We start from the raw sequence: 25,433 nt of genomic DNA on the forward strand, positions 1-25,433 counted from the left end.
AGCAGTTTTCCCTTCATCTTTGAAAGTCCCTGTGTAGCTGATATAGATGGATATGGAAGCTCTTCTGCTGAGCGATGTGAAATTAGCTTCAGTCAAGCAGCGGCTCTATTCATTAACTTAAGCTTGGCCAACTCTGGAACAAAGTGCCTCCTTCCTCTGAGGCAGCGGCACACAATGCCTAATAAGTCTTTATGTGCTATTAGAAAGCCTTTGAAAAGTCTGACGCCCCCCCCCCTCTCCCCGTGTACACTGAGTGCCGATTGTCATTTATTGAAAGCGGTAATAGGAAACAGCACTATGCGGGCCTCTCTATGCCTTTAACAGCTGTTTGAAACATTCAAAGTGAGGAATTTGTTAGGCTGCTTTTTAACTAATGAATCAGGTATCTGCGTCTGGTAAAAGCTTTGCTAATTCACCCCAATAAATCTGTTACTCAGTGCGCTGTGTGTGAGAGTAACGTACTCTACTGCTGCTGCAATGCTTATGTACCTCATGATAGCCAGAGCAAAGTGGACACCGCAACTCTAATATATATATATATGTATGTGTGTGTGTCTATATACATGTATACACACATATATATAATTATCATCTCGCCGTCTGGAAGAGATTTAAAGTGAAAATGTCCTTGTTTGTTACCTCTCCAGTTTTCAGCCCCGCGCTGCAGTAGTCTTGGGCCCGCCCCCAAATGCTCTCATTGGCAATGACTACATTTTTAAATCGCGATTTAAAAAATGTAATCTTTGCCTGGGCAAGTTAACGCGTTAATCAAATTCTGCGTGCCGCTCTTGATGAACTTAACCGATCGCCACCCCCCATTGGGCATTACGGTATATTACGGTAGCACAGTTGGTCAGGACTGAGGTCTGGGAGACGAGGACAGCAACGTGGCTGAGAAGCGGAGCTCTCCAGCGTGCTGGTGTCCCGGGGGATGAGGCTGGAGTAGACGCAATGTCATTCAATCATTTCCTCCTTCTTCATTGTTGAATAGCCGCAAAACAAGTTACATGAGAAGACATAATCACACACACACACACACACACGTCCCTTCTGCCCCCACTTATAATTCATTAGGAGGCCTTTTTCTTCTTGTTAAAGTGACACCAGTTATAGAATATATCGACCAACCAGCCAACCAGATGTTCATTGGCAAGACGGATGTGGGCTCCGATGACTCCGCCTGCTGAACGGCTGCTGCGTCCTTTCACCTGCAGCACTGGTTCTGCTGTTGAACTATATAAAGGCTACTTTTGAACTTCATATGGGATGTAATGCAGTTACTCTTTATTTTATGATTGAGAAATGATCATTTGGCTTCTTATGCCCAAATGTCCACTACTCAAGGTGGGAGTTGGATGTGTCCAATCACAGGGGACAGATGCAGTCGTGCTCTCGGGCCTGCTGCTGTTGTTTTGCCTCTCCAGGCTGTTGACAGCTTGCCCTCTGCTTTTCCTGTGCACTGTGCGAGCACGGGCCTGCAAACACGAGGCGCAAGTGAACAGCCCTCCATCCATAATTAATCCACCTTAATTGCATTTCCTAATCCAGTTTTGATGTGCTTCCCCCACAGCACACAACTGTGGCTTTGTGTGTTTGCTGAGATGTGTTAAGCAGGAGCTGAGACTCTAAGGCTTCTTTCAAAGATTCAAGGGTTCAAGACTTTTACAACGGTGACTGATGGAGAGGCACAACACAGGAGGGTCTCTGTCCTTCATGTACTCGTGTCATGTGTCACCTCATTTCTTTGTGCTTGATGTACATTACAATCAAATCGATTGTGTGTGTGTGTGTGTATATATTTATATATATAGATGAATCCAGCGTTCTGATTGGTTGAGAGTGAGTGGGTGTGCATTATTCAGCGATAGCGTAGTTGCTGTTCACATTGACCCGAGCGTTCCGTATCACTGCACACGCAAAGTAACAAAGTAACAGGTTAGATTTTGCGCGACCGTTGACATTTCAGCTTTTAGCTCGGTTGCTGATCGCCAAATAAAAACCGGAAAATCCCACGAATGATGCGAGCTTTCGCAACGGGACAAATTAAGGTGGACGTCATGAGCGACATGAATGAATGGGATGCTGCGAGACCAAATGCTGTTTACGTGCACGTACGGGGACTATTTTTTCTCTAGACTACTGAAATGAGAACGTTTGGTGGCTACAACTATTTTGTGCTGAAAGGCAGCTATTTACTTCTATTCTATACTACTATAATAGGTTTACTATTTAAACAGTATTTACATTAATGTTTGCGAGGGCTTGTTGAACATCTTTGTAGTGACTTTCATCAGGCAGCCTGAACGTGTAGTAGACTACCTCATTTCTGAAGGTTTCCTCTGTGGAACTGTAATATGGATAATAATGGAACCAACCAAAACAAATCCTCCAGTGTTTGATGATATGTGGCATTGCCCTCACTGCTAAAGTGAGCTGGTTACATTTATTCATCGATGATCACGTTCAGAAGGTGTGTCAAAGAACCAGAGTGGACCACTACGCCCCCCAGAAGCCTGACGGAGTTGTCATGGCAGCGATCTATTGACAGATTGTTCTTTTACGTGGGAAGTAGTGGCCGACCACAGCCATCAGTAATTACTGATCGTAGGAGGAACAGGGATCAATCTTGCGTGTGTAAGCCAACGTCAAATATAGATTATATCATTAGACCGAATTATTATTCATTACAATATGATACCCGGTTGGCCCTTTGTCACCTTCAGCCCATCCAGCTAGTCGGTACCGGATCGGTTTCTAATATCGGCGTTGGTGTCGGTGCGTCTCTAATTATACACTCTCCACAATGATCTTTTATATATTTTAGTCATCATTAATTCTTGTAATGTGACTCTGAGCTCCGAGTTGTTTCCTCATGAAGAAGCAGAAACCGACCTTGATCTGTAGGTCCAGCTTCTCCCTATAACCGCTTTTATAGCCTTGACAACGGCAGCTTTTGTGTTGAACGAAGGACTCAATCAGTTTATTCATCATCATTAACATCTGGTTATTGTTGTGTTGAAGCCGAGCGCCGTTCCAATTGAACCAGCCATGACTGAACTTTCATATATATTTGAATTCTACATTATTAACACTGGCTAGGAGTTGAACGGGGCGTTGCCAAATCTAATGAGCTCTGCGGATTGAGGCGTAAATTAGTCCAATTGGTGCTCTGTTTGCTCATCCATCTTCCTGTGACGGTCGATCGAGAATGTTGGAATCACCCGTAGACATCACAACATCACAATTCCTCAGTAGGAGCTTGAAGAGAAGAACGGCCTCTTAAAAAGGAGCGATATCCCCCTAGATGCTATACAGTATAACATGGTGTAACCTCCTCATGGAGACAACGAGGTTACATCTGGCTCACAGGAAGGCGTCTCCCAGTGGAGACTCATTAACAGCAGCTTCACTGTAAAATAAGTAACGTCTCACTGTTTTATCAATAGACACTAATAAGAACTTCTTTGGTATCACAGTGGTGAGATCTTTCCTCTGGAGCGGAGGAACGGACACATGTCATGGTCATAGATGGTACAATAACGTGAGCTCAAGCTGCGTCCATATAAACATATCTACACTTTAGTTCCAGATTCACTTTCATGAAGTGTTTTTTTTTTTATTGAAATGATGAAATTCAAGCTCTATCATTTATGTAAGCGTGTACACGTACAGCCGGCCCTGCTGGGCGGACGGCGTTTGTTGCAGGTTTCAGGGGTCCCAAAGCTTTCAGTGCTTCTTCAGCAGGTGCGTCAGGATGAAATGATGGATTACCTCATTCTGTGCTCTCTCTACGCTCCCTCCTCTGAGCCCTCCCCACCCCCCTCCTGCTGGTGCTCCGTAGGGAAAGGAATGGGCCCCCTGTTTGCCGCATCCCTATCTCACTCTGTCAAACCCCACCGTGCATCTGGTGCGGAGGGGTAGTGGGCGTGTGTGTGCTCAGCGTGCACGTGGATCCATAGGACGGGCTCTGGGATGTGTGTGTGTGTGTGTGTGTGTGTGTGTGTGTGTGTGTGTGTGTGTGTGTGTTTGTTTCGCCAGGTCATTTAGTACTCTGCATGCAGGCTTGGAGCAGCCTGATAAGCTGTTTGCAAAAACTGGCAATTAAAAGTTGATCAGGCTGTCAATTCAAATGGAATGAAATGGAACCAGAAAGTAATTAAAAGGATGGCATCAAAATGACAACAATTATATCTCTTAGCTTCCCATTACCGATTCACAGAGGAATTTAATTAGTTTAGCAGCTCCTACAGTGACTCATACAGTAGACACATAGTAAGAGGAAATAGCTGGTGACTGGCCATCTATGTTTCACCATTACACCTACAAACTGGGAGGCACAGCGCTGGTGTTCAGCTATCGCTGTTCAATTGTTACTATGATCTATGTGGGCCCAATTAGTGTGTTTAAAGTGGCTGGTGGGTTGGTGAGCTACTCCCAGTCCTCCCAGCTTGCCCATATGGCCGTAGGCTGTGTATCTGCTGTGTTAATGAGCCTGACTGCCTGCACCCCGCTCAGCGCTGGCCAAAGACGGGCTGACGGGCATCTTCTCATATCTCCACAGTTGCTGCTTTGACTTTATAAACTCCCTCTGTCTGCTGTGTGCATGTATTTCTACAGAAACACCAACTTCTCATACAAAGCCACAGATCGCTCATCACACCAGTATCTTCATGGTCTACAGTGGGATGCAGCCGGTACTGCCAGCTGGGTCTTACATATTGGTTCTGCCCCAGACGCCAACAGCTGCTCTCATTAAAAACTTTATTGAACTCTGCTGCTGGAGGCTTGACCACAGATGCGTATGGTCCTGTAACAGCCAGCTGGGATCCGTGCTTTAAATGCCAAGGCCTCGCTCTAAATGGGGGGATGCTTTTGGCTGAATGCAGCCAGGAGCGTTCAGCTACAACCATGTGGATTGATTTGCAAAAGAGCAACATTTTGTTGGTCAGCTTGGGGAGAAAAGGGGACAATGAGCCTGTTAGATGCGGTTTCTGAGGCTCTTTTCAATAAAGGATCTTTCTGTTAACGCGCTCAGGATGCATCGTGGAGGTCAACTCCTTCCACACAGCCAAAGTAACGACGACGGCATGGTGGACTCTTCATCCTCTCTCTGGTCGTTGACATGTCGGGAGGGGGGGGGGGGGGGGGGGGGGGCGTGATGACTGAAGACAGCCTGATGGCAGCTTGAAGGAGCTGCCTCCGCGCCTGTTGCGGTCAGAGCTTATGCGTGCTTTCCACACGCCGTGCTGGCTGTGCATGTTGGTGCACGTGAGCGCTCCCCACTGGTAAGCTCACAGCGGCCGCTGTACACCTCTCTCTCACCGCAGTTAGCGCTGCTAGCCACCAGATGTTGAGATGAAATCAAACGATCTGAGGTTCCTATGCTGCACCTTTAAAAGAGGTCTTCATCTCCGTCCAGGTGCACATTTACATTAGGATTTAAATATTTGCCAACGCAATTGATAATTTTTTTTTACCCTCCATCACATAGAAGCATTAAACGGTTATTCCATTCATAATTCTTCTCACCAAGAAAAGAAAAAAGTAATCCGATGATCAAAATCATTTCACGTAGTTATCTAAACCACTCAACCTGGAGATCCAGCTGACAGTGAGTAGCTAAAGTGCTTGTAATAATCCCGTAGTGCACATGCAGTACAGCAGGCTGAGGTCAGAGCAGGAACTGAAGATGTTTTCTCCCACCGCTCTTATTCTAAGCGGGGGGTTGGTCTCATTGGTCTCATTGCTTTCCGTGGATCCATGGTGAAAATTGCTGTAGGATATTGTAGTTCTCGTTAAACAAATGAGAGTATTTTGCAAACTTCATTTTACCGGATTCCTTTTATCAAATAAAATCAGTAGTGTAGCAACTACCGTGCCAATAGGAATGTATCCAGACACTAGACCCTGCCTGTGTTTGTTCCGCCCCCTGGTGCATAAGGTTGTTTCCTCCTGTCAACAGCGTAGCAATGACCCGTTAGCCAACGTCCAGTCGAGATAGGATGCTGCATGTAGTGCTGTCATAACACCATATTCGTTATATTCAAAATCCATACAGATGAAATCACCTTATGTTTGTATTTGTTGGCAAATTGACACAAGGAAGGGCACTTAAGAGCTGCACACAAGCAGGCCACTGTTGATGAGCCCGATCGCAGCTAAGCAGGGTGAGCCCTGTAAGTCAACACCTGCAGTCACCAGCCCCCTCCACCCTGGAGAGGAGTTTTGGCAGGCACAGCTGGATCTCCGATTGGAGGATGTCTGTGCATACATTACCATGACAATGAAGCCAGAGAGGTTTTAAAGAGAGAATAAAAAAGCACTGACGATTTGCAAAGATCATTAAATGACGGCAACTTTCTATTTACAACATGTATGCTTTACCTCAAGGTGAATACCGGGGCAGCCATACATTTCCATGAATTAGCATGTTTAAGGAGTGTGGGGACACTGGCTTCTCGTTACAAACAGACAAAGTCGATAAATCCAAATGAGGGCCAGATACTCAAGTGATTGTTGTGCCTCTCTGGTCAAAGGAATGAGTGTGCAGAAGCCTCGCAGAACACACCGCACGCAGCTCAGCGGTCCATAATTCCAAAATGAATATTTATAAGTGGGAGCTCGGTGGACTTGGCCTTGGGGGAAATAATTGGGCAAACTGAAGGAGACTGGAATCGCATCCTTGTTCCGAGGGTGGAGAAGAAGCCCTGCAGTCATTATCATTGCCATCCACACTGTAGCTTAACTGTTTTGGTTCTGGAGGCAGTCGGGTTAGTATGAGCCTGGAAACCTCTGCTATTCTCAATGTCCCCACTGCAAGCTGCTGGTTTCTGGTCAGCTGTAGCTGCTGCGTATAACTCAGAATGCAGCCAATGAAGAAGTGAGCCAGCTATGAATAAGGACATGGCAATCACGCGTAAGTAGAAGAACAAATCAAATCCATTCCGGCATCTGGACTCATACAGTCTTGGCTACATTCTGCGCTATTAATCTATTATCATCTTATAACAACTCCAACACGTTAGTGAATATGTTATGCAAATTAGTCCAGATCATTTGCACATGGCGGTGCTTCTGTATGTTTTTCTCATGGAAGCTAGAAGCTAACAAAGAAAACTAGACCCTGAATTGCTAGCCCGGACGACGCAGAATCAAATGATAACTACCTTTCTCTCAGAGAAACCACCTCCAAACATCCAGCATATGAATCATACATTGTTGTTTTGTATTGATTGATTTTTACATATCAGAACACTGATGGGTTCCCCTTTATCCTGACGGGAAAAAACATTGTCCAGATAGACAGAGTAGTTCCATAGTAGTTAGACTTTTTTTATCATGGCTGTGCCGTTTTCAGCGCAAAGGCCGAAGAGCGTTTGAACTCAGTGTTTATTGAGGGAAAACATCCAGACAGAAGTAGTTGTGGTGGAAATTTGTTGAGTGTGTCCTTGTGAGATCTTACTGTCATTTGTGAACAAATATTTACTCAGTGTGCGGATATCATGAATTCTCCCCCAACAGTAGTTGTTTTGTCTATAGAACCGGAGGAGTCGCCCCCTGATGGAAAGTAGAGAGAATGCAGCTTTGACACTCATGACACTTTTTTTTTTTCTCCAAATATTTTAACCCTGCATGGTACCTGCAGGGGGTATTGAACTGAAAATGGAATAGTAAAAGCAACAAATAGTATTAATATAGGAATAGTAAGAATAGCTGGCTCAAAGCTCCAAATAGTCACAGTCCCCATTGTTTCAATTCCACTCATTCAGTTGTATTTCTTTGTAATTTCTCATGTTTAGCAATATGCATAAAAGTCTCCCATAGTCTTGATGAAATGTAGCTTGATGTTTGCAAGTCCAGAGCCCTGAACATGACTACCAGTGGCATAACAATGTTATAATTCAGGTTTTAAGCACAATGTCTCCGATGTCATTTGCATCCTTACAGAAAGTATTTGGGCCAAACTCAAACGGTTCGAATGGCTGCGATCAGCTTCTTGTCCATTTTCCTTTTGCCAGTGGAGCTGCTGTTAAAGCCAGGATATCAAATAACTTGATCGAATGCAACATCACAAGTTTCACTTTTCCTTCTCTAGGAAGTGGGTTTAATAGCTGTCGGGAGCCAAATGGCTGCAGTGCATACATCAGCTCCAAGCAGCCCCACGGCACCAAGCTGCAACCGCTCCTCCCAGCCTAAGTGGACTCTAATAAAGTTGCTCTTTGATGCATTAATAACCTCTTCCCCTTACTGGGCTGTTGCTTCCCAACTGCACCCTGCACACTCACAGCTGACATGCACTCTTTAATTATTTCTTTCTATGAGTGTTTGAGCGGAACGAGGGGAAGGAAAAGTGATGACGTACTTCTAATGAATCCTTGAATAAGTAATACTGCTGTCTAAGCTTAAGGCATCCGCAACCAGCTTTGCTGGGAGAGAGCTGGAACGCAGCGGCTACGCTGATGGAGAAAACATGAAAAATACATGTGGAGGGGGAGCACACCTGGATCTACAGTGACCTCTGGTGTAGGACACCGTCCCACTACCTCTCTAGCGTGGTATTCAGTTCTGTCATTCAGGATGAAAAAGTATCAAACTGTCCCACTGGCAACATGCACCTCCACCCGTTTCTCGGTGCTCCTCCGTCATCCATCTGTCCTGATGAGACTCTACAGGGGTACGGTCACCATATCTTCTCGTTGATTCTCCCTTCCGAAATTCTCCCACACTCCTCCGCTCTCTTCACTGGTACCGGTGGCTCATCCAGTTCTAAACATGGTGCTCACGTACCACGCTGTGAATGGATGGGGTCCAGCTTACATCCAGGACATGGTCAAACCAGACATCCCAACCCGCACTGTCTCCGCTCTGCATGTGATAAACTGCTCGTCCCTCCCTCACTGAGAGCAAAACACTCGACTAGGTCTCGACTCTTCGCTGTCCTTGCGCCAAAATGGTGGAACGAGCTCTCTGAAGACATCAGGACCGCAGAGAGCCTTCACATCTTCCGCCGCAAACTAAAGACTCTTCAGACTCTACCTCCACTAAAGACTAACAAATTGTAGCACTTAAATTGTACTTGTAACGTCACTCATCTACAGCAAATTGTAAATTGGCTTATTTGAGGAAATTGCACTTTCTTGTTTCTTGTTTTCCTGAGTTTGTACCCTATGGTTGAATGCACTTATTGTACGTCGCTTTGGATAAAAGCGTCCGCCAAATCACATGTAATGTAAAAAATGTAATGTTGATGGAAGGAAGCATTGTCAGAACTTTACATAACTTGAGCTTTTCAGGTTTCGTTCTACCCATTGAATGTGAATTCTTTTTGAGAGGCATCGCACCGTTCCTACGCCCTCTGTGCTGAATCTGATCTGCAGATCTGCAGATCGTCAGCGAGCTACAATTGTTTCATTTGTGCAGGATTCTTTAGAAGAGGGACACTAAGGATGATAGATCCCAAATACAATAAAGATATACTGTCAGCTTGATGCGTGATGCTCGGAGGGACACCAGCAGCTCGTTTCCTCTTACGGCGAGGTCTCTGAGTGAAACGTACCAGAGCCTGTATGCTGTGAGCTGCAGGGACAGAACAGCACTTTCATCTATTTAGCTGGGGTATAAATACATTAGATAATTTTGCAGCTTTCCTTTCCCATGCAGAGAGAAGGTAATTTGGTCTTTTTTTTTTTTTTATTTAAAAAAGAAAAATTGACCTTACTTGGGGTTCACCTGTGTAGTAGCTGGAAGTGTTTGCTCTGTGTGTGTGTGTGTGTGTGTGAGGGGGGGGCACCAACTGTCCTCCACGGTGGCCATTTCTCTACTTATCAGGCAGTGTGAGATTGAGGGCCATCAGCCTCACTCTGTTGCCATAGTGAAGGCAGACAGAGGGAAGCTTGACTGACAGCTGATCTTGCCACACACACTTAGTCCCCCTCATGCTTGCTGATGCTCCTCTTTGTGTGCAGTCACTCCATACACGCCGTCACTGACACCATCTGACTGAGCCCCTGGTGTTTCCTGCTGGAAGGCTCTGTCTCCAACAAAGGGGGACTTTACCCCTAGTTCAGACCATTTAGTATTAATCCATTTTGGCTTCTCATAATGAAATGAACATGATTTGGTATTCGATTTATCAGATCAAGCTTTACCTAAACTACCAGACAGTAACCAGGCGATCAAGACGTCTAAATAACGGAACCGACGATGACGTGCATTGTGTTGGGACCACGGCCCCCGGAGGAGAGAGAGAAAGTTAGATCTTATAATGTCCCAAAAAGTTAAATAAATGTTTTTATTTTCTCTGGCAGTGTGTGACCACATGTTTCAAACCAGAAGCCACGCCTTCTGGCTTCTGGTCAGACATTCAGGTCCATTGGACGTGGCCCGGGTTACTTGACCGAGCCCCACGTTTCATGTCCTCAAAACGCGCTAAATAGCGTTGCTTAGTTGGTACTACAGGGTCGTCGTGGCGCAGGGGTTAGAGAAGGCGTGCTGGGAACCACAAGGTTGGTGGTTCGGGTCCAGGCTGCCCCATGTTCCATGTCGAAGTGTCCCTGAGCAACACACCTAACCCCTAATTGCTCACCAGGCAAAATGTGAAAAAGCCTTGGGTTTAAAATGTAATGTAAGTCGCTTTGGATAAAAGCGTCTGCTAAAATGACCTGTAATGTAATGTAATACTACAAGCCGTGTCACTGATGTCGCCCCCTACTGTTAGACAGTTGGTACTACAAGCCGTGTCACTGATGTCGCCCCCTACTGTTAGACAGTTGGTACTACAAGCCGTGTCACTGTTGTCGCCCCCTACTGTTAGACAGTTGGTACTACAAGCCGTGTCACTGTTGTCGCCCCCTACTATTGGACAGTTGGTACTACAAGCCGTGTCACTGATGTCGCCCCCTACTGTTAGACAGTTGGTACTACAAGCCGTGTCACTGATGTCGCCCCCTACTGTTAGACAGTTGGTACTACAAGCCGTGTCACTGATGTCGCCCCCTACTGTTAGACAGTTGGTACTACAAGCCGTGTCACTGATGTCGCCCCCTACTGTTAGACAGTTGGTACTACAAGCCGTGTCACTGATGTCGCCCCCTACTGTTAGACAGTTGGTACTACAAGCCGTGTCACTGTTGTCGCCCCCTACTGTTAGACAGTTGGTACTACAAGCCGTGTCACTGTTGTCGCCCCCTACTGTTAGACAGTTGGTACTACAAGCCGTGTCACTGATGTCGCCCTCTACTGTTAGACAGTTGGTACTACAAGCCGTGTCACTGTTGTCGCCCCCTACTGTTAGACAGTTGGTACTACAAGCCGTGTCACTGTTGTCGCCCCCTACTGTTAGACAGTTGGTACTACAAGCCGTGTCACTGATGTCGCCCTCTACTGTTAGACAGTTGGTACTACAAGCCGCGTCACTGATGTCGCCCTCTACTGTTAGACAGTTGGTACTACAAGCCGTGTCACTGTTGTCGCCCCCTACTGTTAGACAGTTGGTACTACAAGCCGTGTCACTGTTGTCGTGTCACTGTTGTCGCCCCCTACAGTTAGACAGTTGGTACTACAAGCCGTGTCACTGTTGCCGCCCCCTACTGTTAGACAGTTGGTACTACAAGCCGTGTCACTGTTGCCGCCCCCTACTGTTAGACAGTTGGTACTACAAGCCGTGTCACTGTTGTCGCCCCCTACTGTTAGACAGTTGGTACTACAAGCCGTGTCACTGTTGTCGTGTCACTGTTGTCGCCCCCTACAGTTAGACAGTTGGTACTACAAGCCGTGTCACTGTTGCCGCCCCCTACTGTTAGACAGTTGGTACTACAAGCCGTGTCACTGTTGCCGCCCCCTACTGTTAGACAGTTGGTACTACAAGCCGTGTCACTGTTGCCGCCCCCTACTGTTAGACAGTTGGTACTACAAGCCGTGTCACTGTTGTCGCCCTCTACTGTTAGACAGTTGGTACTACAAGCCGTGTCACTGTTGTCTCGCTCTGTTGGTGCTGGATCCTCGCTCTCTCCACCTCTGCTGTTGGACAGTTGTTAGTCGTACGTCTTATTTATTTTCCCTTAGAATGTGTCTTTAGAATCCGCACACACACACACACGTATGGCATGTATTTCATTGTTTGTTTAAATAGTAGGTTCATAATCGTGTCACAGGGTGTTTGGTTACTGATATAAGTGATCTTGATCTGTGTTTCTGTAATGCAATAAACTGTCTAATTCTCAGACTTGGACCTTAAAAGTACTTTGCTCCTAATGAGTAAATCATAGTTTAGTTATTAGGCCTGTTCGCTCAGGCTGGTGCCACGTTTATTACTTATTTTGTGAATTCTCGTATTGATTATTAATAATTCAATTGATTTTAAATCATTTAGTTTCACACTAGCTATTAACCAAATACGCCCCCTTCCGAGCGCAACATTACGTGTAATACTTTATTTAGGTGTGCTCTGTACATTCATCATAGATGAAGCCAGGATATATTCCATGCCATTCACTTTGTATGATGAGTATATATCTCTGCTCTGCCCTTTGTTTGCTCAGATCGCCCAGCTGGTGTTCAAGGGGATGAAGAGTCTGAACAGAATCCAGTCCCTGGTCTTTGAGACGGCCTACAACACCAATGAAAACCTCCTCATCTGCGCCCCAACTGGCGCCGGTAAGACCAACATCGCCATGCTGACGGTCCTGCACGAGATCCACCAGCACCTGCAGCCGGGGGGCGTCATCAAGAAAGATGAGTTCAAGGTGTGGCGCTGACACACACACACACACAGACATGGAATGGAGGGACACCATGTGACGCTGGCCGTGTGGGAGGTATTTTGTAATGTCTTCATATTTCCAGAGCTACTCCACCCTGCGGTCTGTCAGCGTGCCTGGTGGAGATTAGACGTGCTCTTTGCTCAGACTCACACACCCCTCGCAGAGATTCTGATCTGATCCTTGGAACTTTGACCGCAGGGATTTGAGGCAGCGTTTGAATGTGGCGGTTTCAATTCAATGAGAGCGGGTTTACAGGATTATGTTTTCTCCATGGCAATTGGTCTTCTGCTGATTTGGGCAAGGTGTTTAACCTCAGTGGTGATCTGAACCTCTCGTGTGTTTATTCATACAAAATGACCTGGACTAATTAGTCCACGATACACATACGTGTAGTTGTTGTCTGCAGAACATCCTGTGAATCCGTATTGTGGTTCAGGGATTCAGACAATTAGATGAAGAACTGCATTTTGTAACATTTGATTTCATGGCTTATTATCATCAGGATACTAATTTGACAGCTTTCATCGAGGCACACCATTCCTCAGTGTTTCTTGGCGTACTGTTGGCAGATGAAAACGAGGGGTTCACTGTGTTGGAACTAAACCATTGGAGAACAACCAGCCTCCCCCTCCAGATGGAGGCTCATGTGTTGACGTGGTCATGCAACACTAGGATGATGAATCATCAGCAGACAAACAAATAAATGGAGCTGACCTATCAGGATTCTGTCGCCATTAAAGACTGGCTCTCTGCACGCATCCCTACTGTCGATAAATGATGTGATACACCAGGAAAAATGAGTAACGTTATCACGATGTGTTCACATGTCATTTCGTAAAATGTAGTTTTTGGTGTTTTTCATCACTAATATGAAATCAATATTAGAGATGAATTCTTTGACTCAAACTCATTATACAAGACGTTATAGTGTAAAACAGAAAGTAACAAAGCAAGAGGACAATGTTCTTAGTTCATTATGGCGGTCTGCCGGTGAGATGATCCGAGCTGCAGCGACAGGGGAGCCGTGTGGACCAGCAGCTGTAATCTATCTACTGAATCTGCCAATATGGATCATCTACAGTTAATTTGTCTCTAAAAGTTGCTGCCTTTTGTCTGCTGCACTGATCCCGTCTTTGAGCTGATCCGTGACCACTGGTTCCATCACTAGGAGATTATTTTGATCACTAACTGATTGTGAAACAGCGTGCCGTTCAGTTGGAAAAGAAAATGCCAAACTGATTTAAATGTAATATGGAGGGAAATAAGGTAGTCAATATCGAAAGACTCAAGTTAAGGGCCGATCCTTAGCTTCATGACTCCTCTCCTTCCTTCTTTTGCTGTTTGTCATCCACTTATCACATCACCTTCTATCACAAATTCACCTCGAATGAGTCATCGTGAAAAATAAAAGATGAAAGTGGACTACATGAAAAACCGTAAGAATTGGTAAAAAAAATCTTCAATCTGTGCACAAGAAGTCAGCTATTGGCACGCTGGTCTAAAAATATTAGCAGGGCTTCATGAAGCCATTGTGTCAATAGAACAGATAAATAATTCAGACAGCCAAAAGGCTTTGTTGTCTTGCACACACACATCCGCTCACACGCTGTGCCGTACCAACTGGTACGGATAGACACTCTACATACATCTCTATCAAACTTTACCCGTCCAACTGGCTGCTATCATATTTCCCAATAAATTGTGATTTGTGTTGGATGCCAGGGAACAAATGGGCCCGCCTCTGTTTGCTTATTTATCACCTCTGTGTCCTTCTAGTCCTGCTCTCCTCTATCACCCTGCCCCCCCCCACCATCCTCTACCCTCCCCCCTCCCCCCTATCTGTTCACTGTCCCACGGTATTCATCAGTGTGTCCTTCTCCCTGTAGATCATATATGTGGCTCCTATGAAGGCCTTGGCAGCTGAGATGACAAATTACTTCAGTAAGCGATTGGAGCCACTGGGCATCACTGTTAAAGAACTCACTGGAGACATGCAGTTAACCAAAGGAGAGATCCTACGGACACAGGTACGCACACGCACACGAGTTCCATCCCCCACATGGTTCAAACAAGTAGTCGCTGCCACAACTTGCCTGTAAAGTACACACATGCTCTCTAGCTCCCCCAAGTGGTTTTCATGTGACATTTTTTGGGAAGAATGAATCGAGGATGGTCCAAAATGCATCAATCATGGTTCTTCAAATGACTTGTCACAAGTGTAAATCAATCAGATGTATTATTCAATAGTTATTAACCACAGAGCTGTGGATGTACACCTCCTTTCAAAGCAAGAAGAAATGATTAAATATTCTGCTGGAAACACTATGAGTGAAAGCCCGTTCTATTTCTTTAGCACAAATCATGTAATTATCCTGAAGGGGCTTTACTATCTGTAGTATTTAGACCTCTAGCAAACCATTTTAATGGGTAATGTCAAAAAGTGTCACTGAGGAGGGATCCCTCCCCATTCCAAGTCAGACATGTATCAATTACACCATGGTGTACAGTTACACGATGGATAAAGCTAGATTGTGAACTTATGTGAAGCATCAGGATCATGGTGTATGCTAGTGGACCTCGGCCACTTGACCCTCTAAGGAGAGATCAGACTAGACCAGGAGTGTCAAACTTCAGGTTCGGGCCAGATAGTGGCCACTTCAATGGAACGCGGGCCAGACCATTAAAATGATATGGAGGGGTGGCGCTGACGATCCGGGCCGCATTTGGCCCGCGGGCCGCAAGTTTGACATGTATGAACTAGACTGACACACAGGAGCAAAGCTTAAGCACATCGTTCACACAGGTGGGGCGTGCGTGGTGCTGTAAAACCGAATAGGGCATCTCGTACCACACAGACTTCATGGGCATTTTCTGGTGCGCTTTCAACACAAATCAAAAGGTCCTGGATTGCATGTGAAACCAAGAAGCAGGGCGTAAGGGCACGAGCAACGCTACCGAGGTGGGTGTCTGTTCATCACAACCTTCTCCCAAAGGAACAACACTGCCAGGGTGAGCTGCCTCAAACTAACTAACGTGCAGTTCATGCAAAGGTACAAACAATGGATCGATCAGCAATAAACTGATTCATGAACATTCGTGCAGTCAACCAGTTTGTGTGCTCATGATACATCTTTTTAAACCCAAACCAAACAAATGTCACTTCCATTACAAACAGATGTAAATGAGGTCATGCTAATGTTGCGCTAAATAAAATCAAGGATATATGGTATTCCGATTGTTTGGATGTGAATTCATCCAGCAGTTTGCTTATTATTATTTTGACATCTGTGGCCAACTGGCTCTGAACAGACACAGAGTGTGAGGTTGATCAGTATTGGCCTGGGAGGAGCGCCGTCCCGCCTCAACCAATGAGAGCTTTGGGGGCGGGTCTAAGGCTGCTGTAGTGGCTGCCATTAAACCAAACAGAAAAGAACTGGATACAAGTAGCAGACTTATTGTTTCCCTGCCATTATATCAGGGGGGGTAAGTTCAAATCTCAACTTGCTGTTGCTCGGCGCCCGTTATAACAGAACAATAAATTGTTAATGCCCTGCTGGTGGGAAATGGCTTTGGTTTCCATTGTTGAGATTTGTTTCAATTCATTTTTAAGACATATTTTGATTGCCAATGTGTAAAGGGAATACTGCATATATATATATATATATATATATATATATATATATATATATATATATATATATACACATACACACACACACACACACTCAGTGGCATGTCTGTACATGGAATTGTTGGCACTTATAAGCAGACATACATCCTGATCTGATTAACTCCGGATTAGGATTCAAGTTCTGCTGGACATTAACACGTTGGATTCAGAATCGCTCAATTCTTCATGTATATTATATTTTATAATATGCAAGGTGTGGGACACCAGGTGAGCTGTGGGATCTTATTGTAGTCCTGAGTCGCTGAAGGCGTGCAGAGTAGCATCCTGTGTTGCTACATGTACACTGTAGGTTTCAGCCTTTCCACAAATACATGCTGCTGCTCCTCAAGAGCCAAGGAAAGATCAAAGGGACCAAGTAGTGCCTTTGCACGCGTGTTGGTAGCTAACTGAGTAATCAGATTACAGACACTGCCGTCACTATTTGACCAAACCAGGGCCAACGTGAAGGATTACAGATTCATTTCTTTATCAGTCAGGGTTTCGTGTTCAAGGCAGCACTTGTCTACACTTAGTAGTAGTTACCATGGTTACAGCACAGTGAAGACCAAATCGAACAGTTTGAGAGTGTATCAGAGTGAGAAAAGGGCTTGAGGAAGAGCTTATGCTGTATGTTTTTGTCTTTCCTTTCACCATCAGAGAAACACAGCAGGTTCCAACGTCGGCACACAACACGGCCACTTTTAGAATCACACTCACGTAGTTATTTAGTGTTTTGGGGGCGTCGTCATTGACACTAAAGATCCCAAATCAGTCCCAATAGTGGCTCAGCGTTGCACGGACCACAGGAGTTCCACAGTAGATGTAAGCTCCTGTTGGGCTCAGGCAGACTCTGATTATGCTGTGAGAGAGCTATTGACCATAAGTGTGAATCCTCTGCGCTTTGTGAAGAGCCGACAAAGTAAGATCCGATATTAAAGATCAAAGCATATTGGAATGGATCATATGGGCTGAAATAAGCCCCATTAAATGCAGATTCTCTTCTGTGTTTTATCCTCTGTTAGTGTTGTCAAGTAAGACAATAACTCTGCATGTGACAATACTGCTGAATGTTGGAAATGACTTTAGGGCCGAGTGAGAGACTGAGTTCTCACAGCCGGATGGACAGAATCCGTTCATCTTGCCGATTTACAAATCTGTCATCCCTCCTCTTTCCATCTCATCAGCAAAGCGTATGGATGCATTCACTGAATGTACAGTACAGTGACACCAACGTATTTATTGTGTCGTCCTCTTGTTGTTCAAACACCTCCACGAGCCTCATTGTTGCGCTGGGTCACATGTTCCTTTATAACCAAGAACACATACTAGTTTATTTTGACTTAATCCCACACACACTCAGCGTGGTGACATGGATTCCAATAACTGGCTCAGTCGGACTGAAATCGAATGATCCGTTTCATGTAAACACCTTTGTCCGACTATGTGCGGTCCGATTACGATCCGAATAACACCCCTGGATAACACGATCCGATCCAGTCGATAGTTCGACTATTGCGGCATGTAACGGTGAATCGGATGAGGAACTGGACTTTGCGTCTTTGCGCATGCTTGAGATCCCGACGGCGTCTTCTCTCCGTTATCAAATCAGCCAATAGAGCCATTCGCATTCGCTGTGCTCCTGTTAACATCATGCACACACAGTAGAGGGATGTAGCTTCACCTTGCTCTCCCCTCGCCATCTTTCTCGTAATGTTGATGTTGTTGTTGTTGTTGTTGGTAGTGGTGAAGCGGTCAAGCGGAAATGGCTGCATCACAACTAGTTGTAATGAAAACAGCGGCACCTATCGTATTGGATATGACGTGCTTTCGGCCAATGATTCGATTCATTCACTGCCATGTATATTGGGATAAAAGCACCTCCCCCCAAAAGAGAGCATAGTCCGACTAAGCAAAGATTCCAATTATACCATCATGTAAACACACTGAGTGTCACAAGGACTCACTAGAGCGCCAAATGTCGATTAATAGTCCACAGCATAATGCAGTTTTCCCTGGTCATTGTAATTAGTAATTGTTCTCCATATAGTAAATCTGGATGGAAGGGTTCAACGATTGTAAAACCCAAAAGGCTAATTTGTGATTTTTTTTTAATTTTTTATATTAATTGGATTAAATCGATTTTGGGGTTTTAAAAAAACAACCAAAGACTAATATTCCTGAGCCGTTTCATGTGGACGTGAATGTTTCTGCAGTGGGAACCAGTGGGCTCAGGATGCTTGGACAATAACAGCAGAAAGTGAATAGTCAGAGAAACTCCAGGACTTTACAGCTTTTAAATGAGAGATGAACCTTTTAACACTCAATTCAACTATTATGTAAATTGATTATTAAATGCAAGCAATTATCTTCAAAGCTGTTCCATTATGTGGGTCGATGCTGTTTAAGGAATGTCCAAGGTCTCTGGAACACTGTGACCTTTTTGTTCAGTTTACAGTGTAATGACATGCTGAGCAGTCGATGGAGGAACATGTGAGTTCCCTCAAAAAGACGTTTAAAAATCTGCTGTACAAATTACGACCTTCTAGCAGGAAAAGAACGCGACCTTCCCTAAGACCGCCTGCCGGAGTTTCCTTCCGCCGTTCAGTAGCGCCGAGATCGAAAAGTGGCATCCATATGCCAGTCCCGTGTAAATGAGGATCTTTTACGACTGTGTCCATTTCGTATAATAAAATAAACTGAGAACCAATGAAATGATGCTTGTTACCTCTGGTTAGTCAGACTGGCTGCCGCTGGTTATCTCTGCGTCACTCCCGCGGTTGCGAGAGGAGGATGATTTGGTAGAACGAGGCCACAGAAAGCAGATGGAAGCTGCGGGTTGATCACATATTTAGAGAGAGAACCTGGCTCCTTCTGCTCCGACGTATATTCTGCCTGGAAGACTGAGTCGGGGAAACATGCATATCTGTTAAATCCAAGAGTTGGATTTGAGAGATTGCCAAGCTTAGAGCTAAAGTTTCTAAGCCGAGAGGGGCTAGTGAATTCACAAAAGGAAAGGTTCTGTGTGTGTGTGTGTGTGGGGGGGGGGCACCAGGAGTTGGGTTTCATTTCTATGAAATGAGGCCAATTCCAGATAATCTGGAGGTGTATTAAAGTTGCATTTCTATCGGGCCGTGTGAAGAGAACGATTAGTTAGATTCTCTGCAGCACTCCTCTCTCTCCTTCACTTAAACCTGTCCACCTTCAGTGTGTCATCCATCCATCTGCTTCTTCCTGTCAGGACATTTACACAAAGTGGCCGAGTAAAAGGCTGCGGTCTGCATTTAACAGGCCGGAGTGATGCCACACACTGTAACCTTGGTTGTCTTCTGCCTCGGCTCAAGGTCTCATCACTGCCTCTTTCATCACGGCCTTTTGATTTGTCGGTAGGGTGGGGGGGTTCTGGCCTCACCTCAGCCTCTTTTAAAGTACATGAAGAAGAGTAGGACGTCTTGAAGCATCACAAGTCGTGGTATTAAGAGCTTATGTCTTGTTTGGCCTTCATCAGGGTCATTGCGTAACCCTCACCACAAGCCATCTCACACAGTGACTGACTACCAATGCTCAGCACAACCAATCCCATCTATGAACTGGCAGAAAGGACAAGCAGCAGAGCTCCATCTACAAGGAGTCACTTCATTTCAGGATCCAACGCCACAGTTGAAAGGAGTTGAGTTCAAATGCCACTGGAGCAGGAGTCAGCTGTTCTGCAGTCAACGCGTGTACAGTGTACACAATATACCGTCCCAGCACTACGCTCACTGTGGTAGTTACACACGACATGCTGCCACACAGTAAGTCCTTATCGCTAACCTGATTAGTGATTGATGTCAACGCTGAACAGAAAACGGAAAATGATCATTGTCATTTTTCAGCCATTTTTAAATGTGTGGGTCAGCTGTGCATATGTAATTCTTCCACCACACAATTTGTGCGATCTAAATCTGTTCTGTATTAAAAAAAGAAAGAAATATTTACTTTGGTAAATAGTAAGAGTTTGTGGGAATAGTGTAAGCAGCCTTTGTCCAGGAGGCGGGAAGTGCTCCTGACACTGTTGTGCAGTGATTTGAGTCTTTAACTGCTTCCCTCTATTAGGGGTGTGGGATATATGCGCTGATATGGGGTGCTAATCTTTCCGCCTTGATAGAGAGACATTGCACATTGCATCAGTTGCAGTTGTACGGTATACAGCTGAGCAAGTAGGAACAAGTACCTTAACATTTGTCATCTTTATTGTAGAAAGATTGATTTGGGCGTGTTGCTGTGGCCTGATGACTCTCTGTAAAGGCTGCATGAACTACTCTACAGAGGATTTGGCCCAGACCTGCTCCACAACACAGGTTCCCATAAATAACTGTTGTCATTTAATGCTTTCCGTAAGTCCATTTACAACCACCTGACCAGCCGTGTAGATCTCATCCATTCTTTTCTGACAGAAAGGTAACGTGCACTTAGTCCCTCCTTCAAAGCTCGATTGACTGTGTTTTTTTTAAACAGGGAAACGTGTCACTAAACCTCTTTGTGTAAAAAGATCTAAGATGATTCAGTGATGCACAGACCGGCAACCAGGATAGCAGGAAGCTGGAGTGATTTGGTCAAACCACAAGAACTCCTAAAAATAGGGATTAGAAAATACAGGCAAGCTCCTCCAAATCATCGAAGTGTGTTTTGTCTCGCAGTGACTGGATCACAGTTACATTACATGTTGGAGGTCTGTTCATCTCTAGAAGTGAGAACCTTTTACATGGTTGGTGTGCATCACTGGGGTTCTACTGACACATTCCTCAATTACAAAGGTTTTATTACATTTTCCAATGTTGACAGACACCAACCACAGTTGTCATTGTATTTACATGTTGTCTAATACTACGGTAAAGTTCAGTCAGGAGGACACGCCCACACACGAGAAGCTTTTCATCACCGCTTCCACAATCCGGCAGACGCTTTCTTTATCGTTCCCACTCCATCTTGCTCCCACCTACCTCTTCCTCTCACGTCCTCGTCTCTCCATGGCTGTGGTAGTTACCATGGAAACAGAAAGGCTTTGGAAGGATGGTGCCGCGTGGATGCCAGTTTGTGGGTGGGTGGCATGGTGGGACTCCTTCACTGTCCAGAGAGCTACCTGGTAGGACGGCCGCCTCCTCTTTCTCTGTAATGTGGTCACCTGCAGACTATTTGATGCTTGTTACGCCGGATTTAAAAAAAGATTGACGGGAAAACTGATGGGAGCGCAAAAAGAGCCTTTAACTGAATGTCAGGCACCCTAAAGATGCACTCCTCTTAAATGAACATGAAGCGGAGATTTTCCATCTATGAGAGTGTTACCTTTATGCTTCAGAAGTCCAGATAAGGAAAGCAAAGGGAATTGTGCTCTCGCATTACTAATTAATGCTCTTCTATTACTTAATGTTTGCTCTCCAGCACAATTTTGCAGAATCAAGCAGGAGGTTTTTCCTGTATCTCTGTCCAGAGTCCAAACAAAGTATCTTGAATCGACGTTTAAGTGAGATTTGAAGCCCTGTCACTGGCATCACGGCATCACACTGCATTTATGACCGAGTCCACAAGCTGGACATTTGGACTGAGCGTTGGCCTCGTTCCTCACACATCCATGCTCGCTCTATCCCTCATGAGCCTGCAGCTCGTAGGCGTGTGGAGCACTTCATTAACATACTCGCCGTGCTCCCGTTACCGCTCTACCGAGGCTCCCTGACAGCGTTCTTTCTGTCCAGCCAACTTCATTAATAGCAGCAAAGTGCTGGTAGCTCATTAAAGATTCGGGAACACATCTGCTCTCCCTCCATTGAGTCTGACTTCTGTTTACCAAGGGAACCAATCCAAACGTGTTAATTGCTTGCGCTTGTCACATGACACTGAGGTAAAGTTGCGTGAACTACCAACTCGAGCACGCCCGCCGCTACATTTTCACCTGCACGATGTCCGTTAGTCGTATGCTGCAGACCTGAGCACAAGACGAAGCCCCAGGAAATACAAGCAGAACAAATGGAATTTGTTAGAACGCTTTAACGGGACATTCGTTAAAGGCTTGCAAGCATGGAGCAGAGTTAAAACACCTACAGGTCAAAGATGTTCTGCTCCGGCGTGGAAAGATACAGTGTAAGGTGACGCACAGATGTGCGTCAGAGAGAGAGAGAGATGCTTTTGTCATTCATGAATGTAGTGGATGGAAGAGAACTCCTGGTTTACACTTAAAACGTGACGACATGAGCTGATCTCCTCGGGAAAATACCCAGATCCTGCTTCACAAACAAGGCTGAACATCCGTTCATCCCAAAACACTACATGTGTCTCAGACTCGCTGTCCCCTAAGACACAACGCTATTTACATGTTGCCATCACACGCAGAGCACACGTTTTATAAAACACCCGAGAACGATTACACCACAAAGTCAATATATTGAGAATTGGATCCGTAACATGTGACGTCCCAGCGGCACCAATGAGGAGCCGCACACGATTTCATGAAGACGCCTCGTGTCCCGTTTTCAACTATTGGTTTGGTGATTTGCTGAAGGGAGCCCTTCTTACGGGTCATTGTGATGTTTTTCTGTACAGGCTTCTGAACCCATTCTCTGATTAGTTTGTCACCTGCAAGAAGCGTTGGCAACGTACATGAAATGCTAAGAATCTGTGGATTTTGGTTCCAGTCCTGCTGCGGTCGACCAGTAACCAGCCAAGCAATGTCATGCTTTCTCTGCACCTCTTCGTGTGTATTTGTGATGCAATTAAGAAGGCACTTTGGCCTGGGCTCCATTTGCCAGAGCCTCCATTTAGATTAACCAGTAGTTCCAATTAGGAGCCGGCGCTTCCCTCTCTGTGAGTACGCCAGCCTCTAATGGCTGGATAGATTGATTTAAATGCAAACTAGAGAGGATTTAATGAAGTGCTTTTACAGAAAGGGTTTAATTGGAATTTGCACACACACACACAGACCGGCTGGCAAACAGTTCACAAGCCATTAATTATGCATTGTGGTGTTTTTCAGATTTCACTAGAACTACAGGCACCAGGCATGAGATGTCTGTACAGTGTTGAGTAAAATAAGTCTGAAGGACTAATGCAGTAGGCCACACGGTGAGAAATGCCGAGTTGTGTGGATGCCGCTGACATTGACGCACACGTGGTAGAACTAATGTGACGCAGCACACACAACGTGACTAATGGTGCTCGCCTGCTACTGTGCTGCTATGATTTAGGGGCTTTGATTTGCATTGTAATGAGCGGAGCCACGGGCGATCGGGCATTGATGAGCCATGAGTTAAAGAGCATTGTGGACGGATCGTGGTTGTGTTGCTCTGGTTTTACACCGTTTGTCATGCGGGGAATTATGGGGGAAATGTGTGTCTGCAACGATCTCTAACATCTCTATCTTCATAGCTAAACATCTGGCAACATCACATCGTTACTGGTGCTCATCTATTTTCTGACAGACCGCACAGCCCACTGAACAAGGCGTCCCCAGACCTGTACCGGGACCTCGACTTTTAACTAACCGGATAGTTAAATGTGCTTTTTTTTTTTTACTACATCCTATTACTGCACCGAATACAGTACATTATAGTGGAGGCTAATTGTATTGTTTAAGGACACGATGCTCAATATTAGGTGATATTGCAGGCCCTTCGCCAAATGATAACGTGTGTGTGGTGGTTAAAAGAGCTGCTGGATGTGCTTAAGCATTACAATATATATAGATATATATATATATATGTACACATTATGTGTTTCCAGATGTTGGTGACGACTCCGGAGAAGTGGGATGTCGTGACCAGAAAGAGTGTTGGCGATGTGGCTCTCTCCCAGATTGTGCGTCTCCTAATCTTGGATGAAGTGCACCTCCTCCACGAAGACCGAGGACCGGTTCTGGAGAGCTTGGTGGCCCGGACCATCAGACAGGTCAGTCCTGCTGCTGAGTGTTTGTTCCACATGCCATGAATATGTGTGAAGATAGTTTTATATATGAAAGATACATTTGAAGTGGCCATTTCGAGTTTTTCTGTAAAGACCTGTACACTTTTATTAAAGATAAACTGCAGTGTATAAACATTCAATGTCTGTCTTTGTATAACAGTATATGTTATATATATATATATATACACTTTGTAATACATGAAATATGAATTCATATGTATCTGCAGCATTGCATGTATATATTGTGTGACCTGAGGACATAAAATGGTTTGGGACACATAACTCAGTATTCAGGTTGAGTACCAATGTTCTGAAGATGCTTCTCCTCTTTGTTACAGTATTTTCTGCCAAGTTGCACTTTTCTTTTCCCCCACTGTGTGACAAACATTTCAGTTTTAACAAGCAGACAGCACTTCTCATCTTCATCCCCTATCGCTTTACTCTTCCCACATTATCCACAAAACGTCCCCAGAGCCCTCTGTTAAACACCGACTGAAGCTGGAAAATGAGACACAAAGGGAGCGGAGAGGGAGTGTGTGTGTGTGTGTGTGTGTGTGTGTGTGTGTGTGTGTGTGTGTGTGTGTGTGTGTGTGTGTGTGTGTGTGTGTGTGTGTGTGTGTGTGTGTGTGTGTGTGTGTGTGTGTGTGAGATTAACAAGGCACGGGAGAGTGAGCATTTATGGAGTTGTAACCATGGAGTTATTCAGTGTACTCGGGTAAATGCAGCTTGGATGAGATGTTGTATTTGTCGTGGCGATGATGTGTATTAGACTTATGAGTCTTTAGTCCAATGACATCAAATAACTCCTTAAAGAATGACTTTTTGATACAAATGTTGGCATTGGATTTATTATATTTACAGTCTTTCCTCACTCAGCCGTCGTCTAGTGTTTAATATTCACACATATTTAATCTCTTTACTTTGTGGTGACTTTTACGTACTTCTATTGGCATGTTTCTGTGTTTTGGGTGCAGCGTTACTGGTTGCATGTGTCTAGATAAGTGACAAGAGTCAGTATGAGCTTCCAGTTCCAGTGTTTCTCTATTAAAGTGACATCAGCATGCTCTTCCATA

At 45.1% G+C, this 25,433-nt stretch overlaps 1 protein-coding gene across 3 annotated transcripts in view; it reads left to right on the forward strand.

Annotated features, from left to right (window-relative positions):
* The window catches only part of ascc3 (activating signal cointegrator 1 complex subunit 3), a 98,718-nt gene that overhangs the window by 30,031 nt on the left and 43,254 nt on the right, over positions 1-25,433 (forward strand). For all 3 annotated transcript variants that reach the window (XM_078094110.1, XM_040165080.2, XM_078094111.1), the window contains 3 exons: positions 12,540-12,743; positions 14,648-14,788; positions 24,181-24,345. In XM_078094110.1, the coding sequence (XP_077950236.1) occupies positions 12,540-12,743; positions 14,648-14,788; positions 24,181-24,345 (510 nt within the window). The remainder of the gene's footprint in view (positions 1-12,539; positions 12,744-14,647; positions 14,789-24,180; positions 24,346-25,433) is intronic.

This window comes from Gasterosteus aculeatus, chromosome 20 (assembly GCF_964276395.1).
Source record: "Gasterosteus aculeatus chromosome 20, fGasAcu3.hap1.1, whole genome shotgun sequence".
Lineage (NCBI taxonomy): Eukaryota > Metazoa > Chordata > Actinopteri > Perciformes > Gasterosteidae > Gasterosteus > Gasterosteus aculeatus.